Source organism: Osmerus mordax, chromosome 15 (genome assembly GCF_038355195.1).
Source record: "Osmerus mordax isolate fOsmMor3 chromosome 15, fOsmMor3.pri, whole genome shotgun sequence".
Classification (NCBI taxonomy): Eukaryota; Metazoa; Chordata; class Actinopteri; order Osmeriformes; family Osmeridae; genus Osmerus; species Osmerus mordax.
Window position 1 is genome coordinate 14,843,030 of NC_090064.1, and position 15,279 is coordinate 14,858,308.

The window sequence follows — 15,279 nt, forward strand, 5'->3', positions numbered from 1 at the left end:
CGTGAACCTTTTGCTCTACCTTTACTGCTGCCTGAGTCTGGCGCCGCTATAGGCCCCCAACAGGTGTGTCACTGTCACCATGTGACCCTGCTGCACCTAAGCCATTGGTTTCAATGTTTACACAAAACGGATAACTTGTCGCTGGTAACTCTGCGTCTCCGTGGCTGCTGTTGCTGCTGCTGCGTGGTCCACCAATAATTGAACAGAATTGACCGATGCGTAAATCAATGCCCTCGGTAAATAACTCATTGTTTGCCATCGAGTCTCTGAGATCCACCTGTTCTCAACTCCAATGCAACAGGTGAGCAGGGGAATCCAGAGGGCCCTATCTGTCTACGAAGAGAGGCTAATGCCATTGGGGATCTTATCAGCGAGACTGCGACATGTAGAGAATACTAGAGAACGCAAACAGTGTGACTTCTGGATGTCGTATACTCTTGGATTAAAGAAAGGAATAATGGGACAAATGAAATTTCTCTGGCGTTAAACAATGCACCAATTGAGCATGTATATGGGCACCTATTGTCAATATAGACCTATGACTGAAAGGGAAAATCGATAACCACATATGGATATGGGCACCAGAATTGTCTGACCCTTGAGATAAGAGACTTGGATGGTGAGAGGGTTGTCTTGGATACTAGACAGAAAGATGTTGGGTGGCGGGACAAAGAACACGAACGAGCATTCGTGCTATATCTCAGCAGCATTTAAGTCGCTCTCAAATTGAAACCTCAACTTTGTGACTGCTAAAATCTGTCCATTACAGTTCTGTAAATGCCTCATTTAACACCATTTAAACGGGTCCCTGGTTGTTCAAATAGTAGACGGGCGCTTAACCGACCACTCTCCTTCGTTGTTTGCTGGTCATTAGGCTGACCAGTTTTCGGGCCATTTAACAACACTCCTCGCGTTAAAGGAGAGTGAGACGATGTAAACCAATTATCATGGAGTGAGGAACAGAACTCAATTAGTAAGCATCGCGCCTGGATCGTCTGTCTTTCCAACCCATGAACGCATGAACTCCTTTAACACACCAACCATGGCCCATGTGGGGATTGTCAGAAACAATATTCTTACAACATTTTCATTTTGATGAGAAATTGCTTTGCTTTCGCTTGTTCTAAAATAATCCTGTTTTTATGGAGTACTGTAGTAGGCTAGCCCATTCATCGACGGCATTTTATAACGAACGTGACTATGAAACTAGCATATTTCTCTTTATATGCTAAAATGACAAGCAAGATCACTATTTGAACGGAGTTCTTCAAGTGCATAAGGCTTCTAGTATCCTAATGGAGCACTCAGCCCTGTTATAAAGTTCAAGTAAACCAATTTCATTCAAATCAGTGCATGTTATGTCGCTTAATGGTGTTTATATTTGATCTTCGTTTGAAAGAGGAAGGAAACGGTTAACCCGAGCTATTCCCTCCTACAGAGGAGACACACAACGGGGTTTATGAAGCGTAACTGCGTAAAACGCAATTTAGACTATTCAGGCACAGACATTTTCGTAGGCCTAATGGTTTTAAGTGAAAGATAATGCGGCGTTGGTCGACACTCAACGGACATCTACGCCTATTATATGGTATCAAACGTAATTCAACAAAGGGCTTGCAATTAAATGGTCTATAAGGACTCTCGATAGGCTGCAATAAAATGGTAAAAGCTTAAAAGTAGGTTCATTGACAGACGAATAGCCAAATGGAAATGTCAAACAGATGGGGGGGAAAACGGATAGCGGGAAAATAACTTAGAACGCTTGAGTAAATGTCCACCTGTTACTGCAGACTTTTTACCAACCTAACTCACAAAAACCGTGATTGATTTTGACCTTTTAAATAGGCCTAAGCAGGGGTCTTCAATAGTAACAAAAGTTCCTTGGAATAATTGTCCACAATTCTAAACACATTTATTAAATAAGGCAATGCCTACACTAACACAAAAAAATAACAGAATTATTTGATATGCAAGCAAAAGGCCTCAGATTAAAGTATTGACAAGTCGGCCTAACAGTATTTGAGGTGAACATGTTATTTTTATTAAATCATCCAATGTTTTCCCAGCACTGCAATAAGAAGGAACTAAGGAACCTAAGGAGTGCCAATGATACGGCACCTTATTCTCCTTATTCACAAACAAAGCAGTTTCTGATAAAGTGCATATAGATGTCAAAAATAGGGAGACATGATAAAACTGCTTACCTACTGGCGACAGCCATAGCTTATGCAAACATTACTAACGGCTAGTAATGACAAAAGAATGCTAACGACTTTATAATTGAAATCAAACTCGTTTTAGTTAAGAAAAAAAATCCTGAAACAATTTTCAAGCAACTGTGTAATTGTGTAAAATTACTACTAATACCTTAAAAATTACTGCACAACAACAAAATGACAAAAAGTAGGCTACTAAATAAGTGATATTAACTTTTTTTAGGGTCTTGTAACAATTGATCAAAAAACATAAAAAATGTATATGAGAAGACTAAGGAACTCACTATGCACTGTGTCCTAATATGATACAATTATTTTAACATGCAATATGAAATACACATTAAAACACTGGACCTCAAACTGTTTACTTCCTGATTACTGTTGACTTGGCTTTACTAAACAAATCATTTACAGATATCTTAAAACCACAAACACCGCCAGTCCGACATTATTGAAATATATCTAATAAAAGAACATTTGTAAAAAAGAAAAAAGAAAGTGGAACAGTATTTATCCATTAAATGTTTAGGTGCTTTCCTGAGACATAGGTGAATGTTCCCTTATACCTCCTTCTCATTCTCCTGTCTCAATTAATCTTTTCTTCCTGTATTTGATCTCTCTGCCAGTGAGTGGTCTGTAGGCCTGCTTTCTGCCCCAAGTTAGTAAAAGATGTCCATGTGTGAGACGGAATAAGTGATGTCAGAAGCGATGGGCCCTCCCACGAGGTGAGTCCCTGACTGGTGACCGGGAGCGCTGGCGAGGGCCCTTAGAGGCGTGGCCTGACCGGGGGGAACGGTTAGAGTGGGCGGAGTAGACACCACCGTGAGAGTCCCTGCAATCCCTGGACACGTAGCGACTTCTCTGGGATGAAATTCCCTCAGATGGAGGTTCTTTAGTGTGTGCTTTAGGAAGAGCCTCTCTGTGGTGGTGATAACGGCAGTCTTTCCGTTTGTCTTCTCTGTCTTTGACTTGGTGGCTGCTGTTCCTCCGGTCCGCACGGTCGCTTCCGGCTCTGGGATCTGCAGGCGGGGTTCTCCTGGGGGTCGTGCTCTTTGACCTTTGACTCTCGCGCAACGGTGAGCTGGAGTGGCGATGCTGTTGCGAACCGGAATTGCGGAGGGTGTTTAGGAGGAAACGCTTGTTGGTGCTGCGTAGAGGACACTTCATCCTGACAGAACGACAACATCGGCTATTACATTAACATTTTTTTTATTTTATTTTTTTACATTTTGTCATTTTAGCAGACGCTCTTATCCAGAGCCATTCCCCCCGAGACAAGTAGGGGGAAGTGCCTTGCCCAAGGACACAACGAAATTTTTCACGGCCGGGGAATCAAACCAGTAACCATCTGATTACTAGCCCGATTCCCTAACCGCTCAGCCACCTGACTCCCAATTATTAAGCTTTAACAAGTTAGTAAAGTAACCAAGTCACGAACATACCCCATATCTGGCTGACACAAAGAAATGGCTGAGGTGTACAAGTTGGATAAATGCTTCCAATGGGGGCTAGTTCACAAACTAGGTAACAGACTGTAAAGTCCTATACAAACTAAATCCATAAAAGCATGCTTGAGTGCCATTTCCATCACACTCACCAGCCTGCAGGGCCCATGGTCTCCGCTCGTACCCGAGCTCTGTTGGCCTCCTTCAGTAACTCCTCCACTGCCCGTCTGTCACATAAACACAACACACTAAATGATTAGGAGAGGGAGCAATGGAGAAATATTGAGAGAATAGTATCATCTTCAATTGGTTAAGGAAATGTGAAGTTGGTGAAGGCAGGAAAACAGAGAGGTAAATCAAGAGAACTGGAAAGGGAAGGATCAGAACATTTATCAATAAATGTCACTTTAATCAAGTTAAAACTAAACGTAGAGTGAGGCAAGGCAGAAATGGGAGGAGTGTATCAATCACTAATGTTCCGTTGAACAAGTGCCAGCCTGTTCCGAGTTGACCTGAGCTGCTAGTCAACTTAGTCCAAGAAGAAAGCAACTCTTATAGCTAGCTGACCTTTGACCAAGCATACACAAATGTGCAATGAAAACACTGGCACACGAAGCATATGTATTGCTGCCAACTTATCTCCAGAGCCATTAGCAGATAGACAACATTCTACGCACATACGCACAACATTTCCACTATTCTCATTCAAACCAGCACACGTATACACACACATACAAACAAGCACACTTGTATTGCAGATTCAGTTGCCATAATACGTACTTAAATAGCTAATGTTAGCATAGCCGCTCTTAAGACATAATGTTCACTACATAATCATACAGATTGTAGAATAAATAAAAGCATACTTCTCCAATTCTGTGTCTTCTGCCATGATATACAGCGTTTGAGAAAATGCACAAAACTATGTTACAAAAAATGTGTTGGATTTACTTCCTTGTCGCTATCTGTCGAAGCCGAAAGGGCCTTCGGAAGACGCCTTCCTCTCTTTGCAGTGCCGTACAATCTCCCAAAAATAAATTATTTCTATCAAAAACAGATTCACAGAAAAAAAAGTACATTCACTTATACAATAATAGGGTTATATTAGGTTATTTTTGCCTCCTCAGTGCAATACGAGTTTTAGATTAGAAATGTTCTGTATTTTTCTATAAGGCATTATATTGGTCACCCATACATTTGTATGTGGTCCTCGGGGCTAGACCCCTCCTCATCTCTTTGACGGACAGCCAGAACGGAGCGATGGGCGGTACATCATCTAGAAAGACACGGGGGCGTTTACATGCGGCTGCGGAACGGTTCGTTGCGGTGATTGTGTGATTGAGGTTCCGTAGCTAATTGTCCCCTCCCGGGGCCGGAATTAACGGCACGAAGGAGAAGCCGGAGTAGGTAATGCAATGCATATATTTTGCTTGTACGTGGACAATGTCACGAAATGCAATTTTCTCTCGAAATAGCTGTTGTCCATTATTTATCCCTATCCGCGGCTCCTAGAGGTAGGGGGCGAATTGGACAACCAGACAGACACAAAGCTGGCTGGCAAATGAACAGAAAAAACGATACATTTAGGCTATACATTGCTGTCATGTTGCCATGTTGTATTCAGACAGGACAATGGCATTCGTTTAATCCGTAATTTACTGAAGCCTGTGTCAATATTTAAAAGGATACGGATGTTTTAGCATCAATAAAATCTCTGTTTGTGTCATTGTAAGTCTGTCTGCGTTTAAATGCTGTCAGTGTATAATTTGATATTGAATATTGGATGATTTGCGTTTGACAATGCATTTGTGAAAAACACATGCATGGTCAGAGCAAGCTACATAACAGCGTACTAAAATTTTATTAATGGCAAAAGGATCATTTCTTACACGTTGACATGCTTCATCGATTGTTTTAGGCTGGCTTAATATTATTCATTGTGTTTCGAATGGAACAGATGTCCCCTTAGTGCGTTATGTGTATTGGGAAAATAGGCTATCATCACGACATTGACAGACACTAGGCCTTGCTGTGTATCAATATAGAAGTCTATGGATGCAGTGACAATAACACTGGTCTTGGAGCATTTGGTAAGGCATTGTTAAAAGATGCACACAGACAAACACACAGATGAGAGGAGAACAGATGTCTTGTACTGCATAAAATATACTAAACATTGCTATTCTTAAAATGCTTCATGTAATGGAATCTGAATGAGCTACTCAGTCCAACGATGTAAAAAAAAAAAAGGGTTTAGATTTAAGTGCTTCTGTGGCTGCAGGCTCCATATTGTAAAGTGCTGGTAGAGTGGCAGAGTAACTCATTGATTGCATACACATCAACTCAACCCAGAATATGTGTGTGTGCGTGCGTGCAAGCGGGAGGATGCACATCGAAGACTGTGTGTGATGAGATGATGTCAGAGGTTTGTTATGGGAACAGAGGAGACTTGTTTCCTCATGAGTAATTCATGTCCAGCTGCAGGGTAGGGAAACAGAAGCAGGCAGTCACAGAGACAGGAGCAAGTACTTAAGAAGACTGGGGGAAAAAAAGGACCCGTAGTCAAGGAGACGGAAGCAGGTTGTCACGGAGACGGGAGCAGGTAGTCATGGAGACAGGTGGCCTACACTGAGAGCACTGTGGCCATGGAAACAGCCGTCAGAAACTTGAAATGAAGGGGCGCTCTGTCACCCTGTGACCAGCCGTGCTTGGGCGTTGAATATGTAGCGTAGATCATGGATCTCTTTGGAAAGTGCAGCCAGCTACACAGCATTCATATCTTTTCTCTGAATGTCATGCCCCTGTGAACACTCTCCAGGTTGTCATGGAGACAGAAGCAGGCCCTGGCAGGGACAATCAGGTAGCTAGTCGCTGGTTGATGCTTGGCTCACGCCTGTGCCGCGTGCTGAAGTGCGCCCCCTGCTGTGCTGTGGGTTTGGGAGCTCCTCTGCGGCTCTGTGCTGAAGGAGAAGGGGAGGTCTAAGTGACTTTGGATGCGAGACACAGTGGAAATTACTAGTACACAATTCAACAGCTCTTAGGAGCACCCCAAGCCTTAGGGAATCCAGAGTGGACTGGTTTTCAAAGGAAGACAGGTAGGACATTAAATTGTCAATGGAAGCTCTCCTCTTGATAGTTTTTGATGTTGATAAATGGTCAGAGAAGGGAAAAAAATTGCAAGCTTGCATGGATATTCAACATCACTAAAATAAACGAGCCCGGATGAGTATATTTAGAACTGTTATAACTCCTGTCTCTCTTTTCCTTCTCCTTTTAGTTTCTGTTCCTTTCTTTTGTTTGAAATGCTCTAACCCTCCCTTTCTCTCAGTCCATCTCTTTATCCTTCTGCTACTCTATTTTCTTTCTCTTTTCCCTTCTTTATGGCGTTCTGCTGTCACTCACTCCCCCTCCCCTTGCACAACTTCTCTCCCACAGTCTCTACCTCTCTCCTCTCAGGCTCTCTTCCTCTCAGGCCTTTTTTCCTCTCAGCTGCGCCTCTCTGACTCAATCCCAGATAATTCCCTCTCTGTAGGATTGGAAGATTGCAGCAGGCGAGAGCAAAAGAGAGATTACACTGCCAGATTAAAGAGCAGGAGCAGCAATGTATAATCTAAACACACACACATACACACGCACAAAACACACACGCTCTCCAATCTTCTCTGTTTCTCACCTCAAACACACACTCTCTGTCTCGGGCACTCACGCTCACGGATGAAGCACGGAATCACTTCATGAACAGAAGCAGGCTGTGAATCCATAAACACTGGCACAAAAATGAGAATAATATAGTACTTGTATGTCCCAAGCGGTTAACCTCCTGTATCTGACCTGCAGGGGGATGTCTCTTTGGCAACTGGGGGGGCGGCTGTCCTCTCTATAACACACATCCTCTGAGGCTTATGGGATAGGACGCCCCCCTTCCCGCCCTCCCCACCCCCCACCCCCCACCACCACAGCCTCCCCCTGGATACAAACGTGCCAAAGCCTAGCGGAGGTGGAGGAGCCATGGGGAGCCCGGGCTGTGAGGTGGGTCCGGCCGGGCCGGTGGAGTCCGTCCTGGAAGCCCTTTGTCCCGAGTGTGGGCAGATCCATCGGGCCCGGGAGAACCACCTGTACAACTACCGTCTGGAGGTGGACGACGACCTGATGTGCCACATCTGCCTGCAGCCCCTGGTCCAGCCCCTGGACACGCCCTGCGGGCACACCTTCTGCGCCCGCTGCCTGCGCAGCTTCCTGCAGGAGCGAGACTTCTGCCCCCTGGACCGCGCCCGGCTGCAGCTGCAGGCGTGCCGCAGGTCCAGCATCCTGGTCCACAAGCTGCTGGACAAGCTGTCCGTGTCCTGCCCTCTGACCCCTGCCTGCTCCCTGGGCATGCCCCGCTGTGACCTGGAGGCTCACCTCAAGCACAGGTATGGCCTGAGCGCGAGGGCATGCACAGACATGACACATGGACCGACAGTGTGTGTGTGTGTGTCCCCTCACACACACACACACGCAACAGAGACAGACACATAAAAGCAACACCATTTTAAAGTGACTGTAACGGCAACTGCTCTTTCGGACGACATTGACGGTTAAACATAGACACAGTGTAGAGTAAATGATAGATTAACACACACATGTAGAAATCGGAGAAATGCATATAATGTAACGAACACATGATAACACCTACAAACCCAACAGACTGAAAACGTCTGTTTTCAAAATGAAGATGAAACATATTTGTATGCATGACCATGTAATACCTTGCAAACCAAATAACCTAACCCCTGTCAACCAGATATTATTATTATTATTATAATGGTGCAAAGAGGGCTTGTCAGAATAGTTGTGCTGGGAAACTTCACAGCACAAATCTGAATCCTATAGGGATATACTTAGCATCAGTGTCCACATAATCTTCACGGACTGGCTGTTGTGAGACCGCGTAGAGGATTACTTGGCCCAGCATGTCATGTGATGAGGGATTAGTGGTTACCTGGTCATGTGTTGGCCGACAAAGACTCCATGTTCTCTGCAACCATGCTGAGCAACTTCAACTCCAGAGATCTTTTTAACCACTTCTTCTGTGAAACGGCAAAGGGAAACCCGGACCTTTGGTGAGTGAACCAACTACATGTCAAGTGGTTTCAGTCGCCCCAAACACAGCTTCCACCCCCACCCTCAGAGTGTGCATCTGGGGGTATGTAGCGATTGGGTTCTTGCAGGTGCTAAGCTGGGTAGGAGTGTTTGTTGCGTAAGTATAACAAGAGAGGGTGTTTAGTATAAAGTAAAATATACTGTAGATATTGGTAGGAATATAGTATCAGCTGTGATGGGTCAAAAGTTTAACTTTTATGGGGTTCGTATGAGTTTGTAATGAGGAGATTGAGCAACTGGTGAGCTGTCAGACGGAGATTCTGCCTGGAATGCATATCACACCAAACACAGCAGGTCAGGGAGCAAACTTGAATGAAATTCTCTGTGATCCACATATCTGTCACTGAGAAAAGACCCCCTTCTGTTCGGACACCTGCTCACTACTGGGTTCCCATCGTCATGGGAACAGGGACATTGGCAATGTCAACAACGTTTTTAAATGGTGTAAATTAAGGACATTTGTAGAATCTTAAAAGTTCCAGCTGTGTGTCAATGCCATATTTTAATCTGGCTTTAAGAATATAATGTATATGCAATTAAGTTATGTATTTATAATACAAATTTGGTTTCTAGTGATATTATACCATTGGTCAAAAGGTGTGGGAACTCCAGCAATCAAACACCAAGTTCTCAAGGAGCTTTACATTAACAAGCTCAAGCTAACAAGATCTCACTAACAAGCTGTTGCTGACTCTTAAAAGGCTTTTCCTTAGGAATCTGTTTGGACTAAGGATCCATATGAGCCCAGCCTAGCCCAGCATAGCCCAGCATAGCCCAGCCTAGCCCAGCCTAGCCCAGCCTAGCCCAGCCTAGCCCAGCCTAGCCCAACATAGCCCAACATAGCCCAGCCCTGTCCAGTCCATTATATTTCAGCCCTGCATAGTCCAACTTAATCTAGTCCTGTTCCCACTTCCAGTTGTGTTACTGGGATATTTGCCGTCTAAACGTGAGCTATGTCTTCAGTAAGAACTCCAAGAAGATGCCTAGATCTCTACCAAAGTGCCAAGGCTTGTCTACATCCATTAGGCGCTGGATATGAGCCTTGGTAGCTGCTGGACAGTGAGATGAAGGATCCATTCGGTCATGTTGATGTAGACCTGCTTCCTGCTGTGTACTAGGGTAGAGATTAAGCCCCCATTGCACATGGACTCTCCTCTCCAGACTGAAGGCCAGTAAGCCAGTGAAGGATGGAATAAGAGGAGCTAATGTGTCAATTAGCTTTGTCTATAGGCTTTGTTTACTTTGTATGGTGTTGGTAAGACACATTTACCACCCATTAGATTACATGCTTACATACTTACCCAGGACAGGACAGTGTTCCTGATCCTACTTGAGGGCCAGTGGAAGACAGGTGACCATGTGAAGGGCAGATCAGCCGGTCGGTGCTTTGCATCTGCTCTAGAAGTCATTCAACAGTCTCTCTGTAGCCTGGGCTGGGGGAAACACTGGGAGATGGAGGAAGACAACAGCATGAGGTTTTTAGCTCAGATGTCATGTCTGTCTCTCTTTGTCTATCCCACATGTCTGTCTATTTCTTTATCTCTCACTTTCTTTCTTTCTCTCTCTCTCTCTCTCTCTCTCTCTCTCTCTCTCTCTCTCTCTCTCTCTCTCTCTCTCTCTCTCTCTCTCTCTCTCTCTCTCTCTCTCTCTCTCTCTCTCTCTCTCTCTCTCTCTCTCTCTCTGTCTCTCTCTCTCTCTCTCTCTCTCTCTCCGTGCTTCACCTGATGTCACAGCAAGTCTTTGTGATCACCGTGATGTCACTGTGTGTGCAGGTGTCCAGGTATGCGCTCTCCGCAGACGGGCGAAGAGGGTCCTCGCTGTGAGAGTAGGGAGGAGGGAGCCATGGTCATCAGCCCCCCCAGGTCCCCCCGCTCCCCCCAGACTGACCTGAGGGACAGCTCCCCCTCGCCCCCCGGGGGCCCCTCCACAGCTGGCAGCAGTGTGCCCATGTGGACCGACGAACCGGGCCTGGACAACCCTGCCTTCGAGGAGAGCACCGAGGAGGACAGTGAGTCAACTCACCGAGACTGGGGGGGGCGAGAGAGAGAAAGTCTGTGTTTGCGTGAGAGTGAATGTGAGTGTGTGTGTTTGAGAGAGAGAGAGAGAGAGAGAGAGAGAGAGAAAGGGGGAGAGAGAGAGAGGTGGGAGGGAGGGAGGGTGGTGAAAGCTGAAGTGTTTTAAAGTCGCATTACTGACCGTCCCCGTCTCTGTGAAGGTGTGGTGGGGTCGGAGTGTGTCGTCCCCAGAGTGAAGCGTCCCCTCAGTAATCCTTGCATCCACTTACTACGCTCGGTTAGCTCCGCCTCCTCAGGGTGGGACTGCCCCGAGTCTCCGCCTCTCTCTGCAGAAGAAGGTATGGCATGCCTTTGCCTGTGTTTAATCTCAAGACCCTTGAAACACCCTTTTTGGATGCCTGCGCGAGTGTTTTTGTTGTTAATGTGTGTGTGTGTGTATGTGTGTGTGTGTGTGTGTGTATGTATGTATGTGTGTGTGTGTGTGTGTGTGTGTGTATGTGTGTGTGTGTGTGTGTGTGTGTGTGTCCTCCAGGCTGTGTGAAGCTGCCCTCCCTCCCTGAGGGGGAGATCACCAGCATAGAGGTCCACCGGGCCAACCCCTACGTGGAGCTGGGCATCAGCATCGTCGGGGGCAATGAGACTCCGCTCATCAACATAGTGATCCAGGAGGTGTACCGTGAAGGGGTGATTGCACGTGACGGGCGTCTGCTGGCCGGGGACCAGATCCTGCAGGTGAGGAGGACCGCTCAGGGGTGACTATGTATCCTCCCTTTCCAGCTGGTTTCCTCTATGCCCCTGGTCCCATGGCTATACCTCCTCCTCTCACATCCGCCCCCTCCTCAGGTGAACAGCGTGGACATCAGCAACGTGCCACACAGCTTGGCCCGCTCCACCCTGGGCCGCCCGTGCACCACCCTGCAGCTGACGGTGCTGCGGGAGCGCCGCTGTGCCTCCCGGGCCCCGCCCTCCTCCGGCACCACCCCGGCCGTGCCCCACGCCCCCTGCTCCACCCCCGAGGGCGCCCCGTCCAGCCCAGCCAACCTGAGGATCACCCTCCACAAGCGGGACTCGTCGGAGCAGCTGGGCATCAAGCTGGTCCGGAGGACGGACGAGGCCGGGGTGTTTGTGCTGGACCTGCTGGAGGGGGGCCTGGCCGCTAAGGACGGCCGGCTGTGCGGAAACGACCGCGTGCTGGCCGTCAACGAGCAGGATCTGCGCCATGGCACTCCAGAACAGGCCGCTCAGATCATACAGGTGGGTTATACTGAGAGCTAGAGCCACTCCAGTATTAGTATTCATATTTGTATATTGTATATAAAGACAGGTGCAGGAAGGCAGGGGTGCGTCAATAGATTAGGTATGAATGTAAATAAAACCAGATAGCGGTGGATTAGTGCGTGTTATCTGGACAACAGAGGTTTTGTCATACAGTTAGTCCCGTTCTATTACCCTACAGGCCAGTGGTGAGAGAGTCCATCTGCTGATTGGACGTCCTACCAAGCAAACCCCACCACCACCACCTAGCTCCACCTCCAGCAGAGACTACTGCCTTGACCACTTCCTCCCCAATCACCATCACCATCATAGCTCCACCCCCAGCCCTGTTCCTATCCATCTGTCACGGGCCAGCACCCACAGAGTGAGTAGAATGACTCGAGTTCTACTCTAGAACTAATGTTGCTGGGTAAGTAAGTAAATTAAATGTATAAAGCGCCTTTCAAAACCAGGGTTGCAAGGTGCCGTACAATAACAACACCGAAAATAGAATGGGAGTAGAGGAAGCAGAATAGAAAAATAACAATATACAGCACAGAATCATAAAACCATAAAATACAATGCGATAATCGAAGTGCATGTTTTTGCACTTCCAACATGTATCTTGTCCTTCTCGGTGTGCGTGTGTGTGTGTGTGTGTGTGTGCATGTGTGTGTGTGTGTGTGTGTGTGTGCGTGTGTGCGTGTGCGTGCGTGTGTGCGTGTGTGTGTGTGCATGTGTTTGTGCGTGTGTGTGCGTGTGTGTGTGTGTGCGTGTGTGTGTGTGTGTGTGTGTGTGTGTGCGTGTGCAGGATCTGTCCCAGTGTGTCACCTGTAAGGAGAAACACATCACTGTGAAGAAAGAGCCTCAGGAGTCCCTGGGGATGACCGTGGCGGGGGGGCGGGGCAGCAAGAGCGGCGAACTGCCCATCTTTGTGACCAGCGTCCAGCCCCACGGCTGCCTGTCCAGGGACGGGCGGATCAAAAGAGGTGAGCGGATCATTTTCCCTGAGGGGATTTGCCATCCATAAACCCGGGAGGGAGTCAGGTGGCTGAGCGGTTAGGGAATCGGGCTAGTAATCTGAAGGTTGCCAGTTCGATTCCCGGCCGTGCAAAATGACATGTCCTTGGGCAAGGCACTTCACCCTACTTGCCTCAGGGGGAATGTCCTTGTACTTACTGTAAGTCGCTCTGGATAAGAGCATCTGCTAAATGACTAACTGTAAAATGTAAACCCTCCATAGATAGGATTACTATAGTCTTTCGTGTTTGTCCTCCCTCGCTCCTCCACAAGGTGATGTGCTCCTTAGCATCAACGGGCAGGATCTCACCTACCGGAGCCACAGCGAAGCAGTGGGCACCCTGAAGGCCAGCGCGGCGTCCTGCTCTGTCCAGCTGAGGGCCCTGGAGGTCAGCTTGGTGGAGGAGCCGGGCCTGGGGCAGGGGCCAGAGGACCAGCTGCTTCCCCCACACTGCCACACTCATGACAGCGACTACGACGCCAGCTGGTCCCCCTCCTGGGTCATGTGGCTGGGCCTGCCCAGGTAAGGAGGATGAAAGGGAGACATCTGTCTGGTTGTTCCCATGGATGCTTTCTGTACATATGACAGTATGTTCTTTGCCATCTCACCTGGGTTAGTAGAGATGTAGCCCGTGTGAAGACGTGGGGAGGAGATGTGCGTTTGCCAGTGTCAACAATCGTGTATTTTGTTTGTGTGTTTGTGAACGCGTCTGTAAAAAAAGAGGGAGTGTTTATTACGCAGGATTATCTTTCTGTTTGTTTCGCCCAACTGTGATATAAACATCAACAGCTGTGGATAATCTGAGACCGATGTGGTTTCATGAATCCCGGTGGCCCAGTCCAACTGTCAGTCTGACATGCGGAGGACGACCTCGGACCTCTCTCCCTCTTTCTTTCCTCCTCCTCCTCCCTCCCCCCGACTAAAAATCGGGCTCATTTTTATCCTCTCCGTCCTCCCTACAGCTACCTCCACAGTAGTCATGAGATCGTGTTGCGTAGAAACCATCCTGGGAGCTGGGGGTTCAGCATCGTTGGGGGATTCGAGGAAAACCACGGCAACCAGGCATTCTTTATCAAGACCATTGTCCTGGGAACCCCTGCCTACTACGATGGCCGTCTCAAGTAAGTGATTGTGAATGTCAAAGATTAAAAACGCATGGCCTCTTTAATCTGTGCACTGATAAGCGGTCACTCAATAGCACAGAACATTAACGAAAAAAAAAAAAAAAAAAAAACGTTTTAAAACTTACAATTGTTATTTCACTTAGCATTGTACATCGTCACTCATATGGATTCAGGTCTGAAGTACAATGTGCTGCATTTATAACTACACTATCGTTTTGTCCTCTTCGTCCTCCAGGTGCGGGGACATGATTGTGGCCGTTAACGGGCTGTCGACAGCAGGCATGAGCCACTCTGCTCTGGTACCTATGCTGAAGGAGCAGCGTAGCCGCGTGGCTCTCACCGTGGTGTCCTGGCCTGGCAGCCTGGCGTAGCTGGACCCCAACCAGGCCCCACCACACCCCAGACCACCACCAAGCCAAGAATGCTCTATATATGGAAATCCCACGCCAGACCGCTGAATCAGGCTAGACTGTGCCATACTAGACTAAACTACAACAGGACCAAACTACACTAGAATGCTCTAGACTCGGACCCAACCAGGCCAGATCACATCAGACAAGGCTGGACTGACTGTGCCATGCCATGCCGCATGACTGCCCCCCCCCCCCCCCCCCCCCCCCCCCCTCACACAATCTGAGACACTGCTGTGTTCATACGGTCATGCTGGCCCCTCTCCCCTCGGTGCAGGGAGAGAGGGGCGTCACTGGAAGACAGTCATACGGCAGTAGTGCTTCTTTGGACTGCAATAGAAACCAGGGATGTATTCAGGTGGACGCAACGTTCTAGAACACCAGACAAACGCTCTGCATAGATCAAAGTCTGTATGATTTTTTTTTTTTTTTCGTCAAGTAGAATAACTAAAATGTATATAAACACAAACTATAACCCACGTGTTTCTGCAGTATAGTACAAGTTGCATCCAGCTGAATTGTCCCCAGGCCTTACTTGTCACATGCTCGGGGCTCAAACCACACCCCCAGGACACAGCCTTAGGCCTCATCACCATGACGACCAGCCGTCCATTACGCTGGACTTTTATACGTGTGTGAATGTGTATTATGC

The 15,279-nt window shown here is 47.5% G+C and overlaps 2 protein-coding genes across 2 annotated transcripts; one reads left to right on the forward strand and one right to left on the reverse strand.

The window, feature by feature from the left end:
• Positions 1-2,018: 2,018 nt before the first annotated feature.
• Positions 2,019-4,623, reverse strand: si:ch211-140b10.6 (protein POLR1D-like). Its single transcript, XM_067252010.1, has 3 exons — positions 4,528-4,623; positions 3,814-3,888; positions 2,019-3,384 (listed from the first exon to the last, which is right to left on the reverse strand). Exons 1-3 carry the CDS (start codon positions 4,551-4,553, stop codon positions 2,916-2,918), a joined length of 570 nt encoding a protein of 189 aa, XP_067108111.1. The 5' UTR covers positions 4,554-4,623; the 3' UTR covers positions 2,019-2,915.
• A 3,046-nt stretch (positions 4,624-7,669) lies between these two features.
• Positions 7,670-14,768, forward strand: lnx2a (ligand of numb-protein X 2a). The gene is made up of 10 exons (XM_067251454.1): positions 7,670-8,073; positions 10,576-10,811; positions 11,019-11,156; positions 11,351-11,550; positions 11,662-12,072; positions 12,275-12,457; positions 12,884-13,061; positions 13,366-13,615; positions 14,056-14,214; positions 14,453-14,768. The coding sequence occupies exons 1-10, from the start codon at positions 7,670-7,672 to the stop codon at positions 14,586-14,588; spliced, it is 2,295 nt and encodes a 764-aa protein (XP_067107555.1). The 3' UTR covers positions 14,589-14,768.
• The last annotated feature ends 511 nt before the right edge of the window (positions 14,769-15,279 follow it).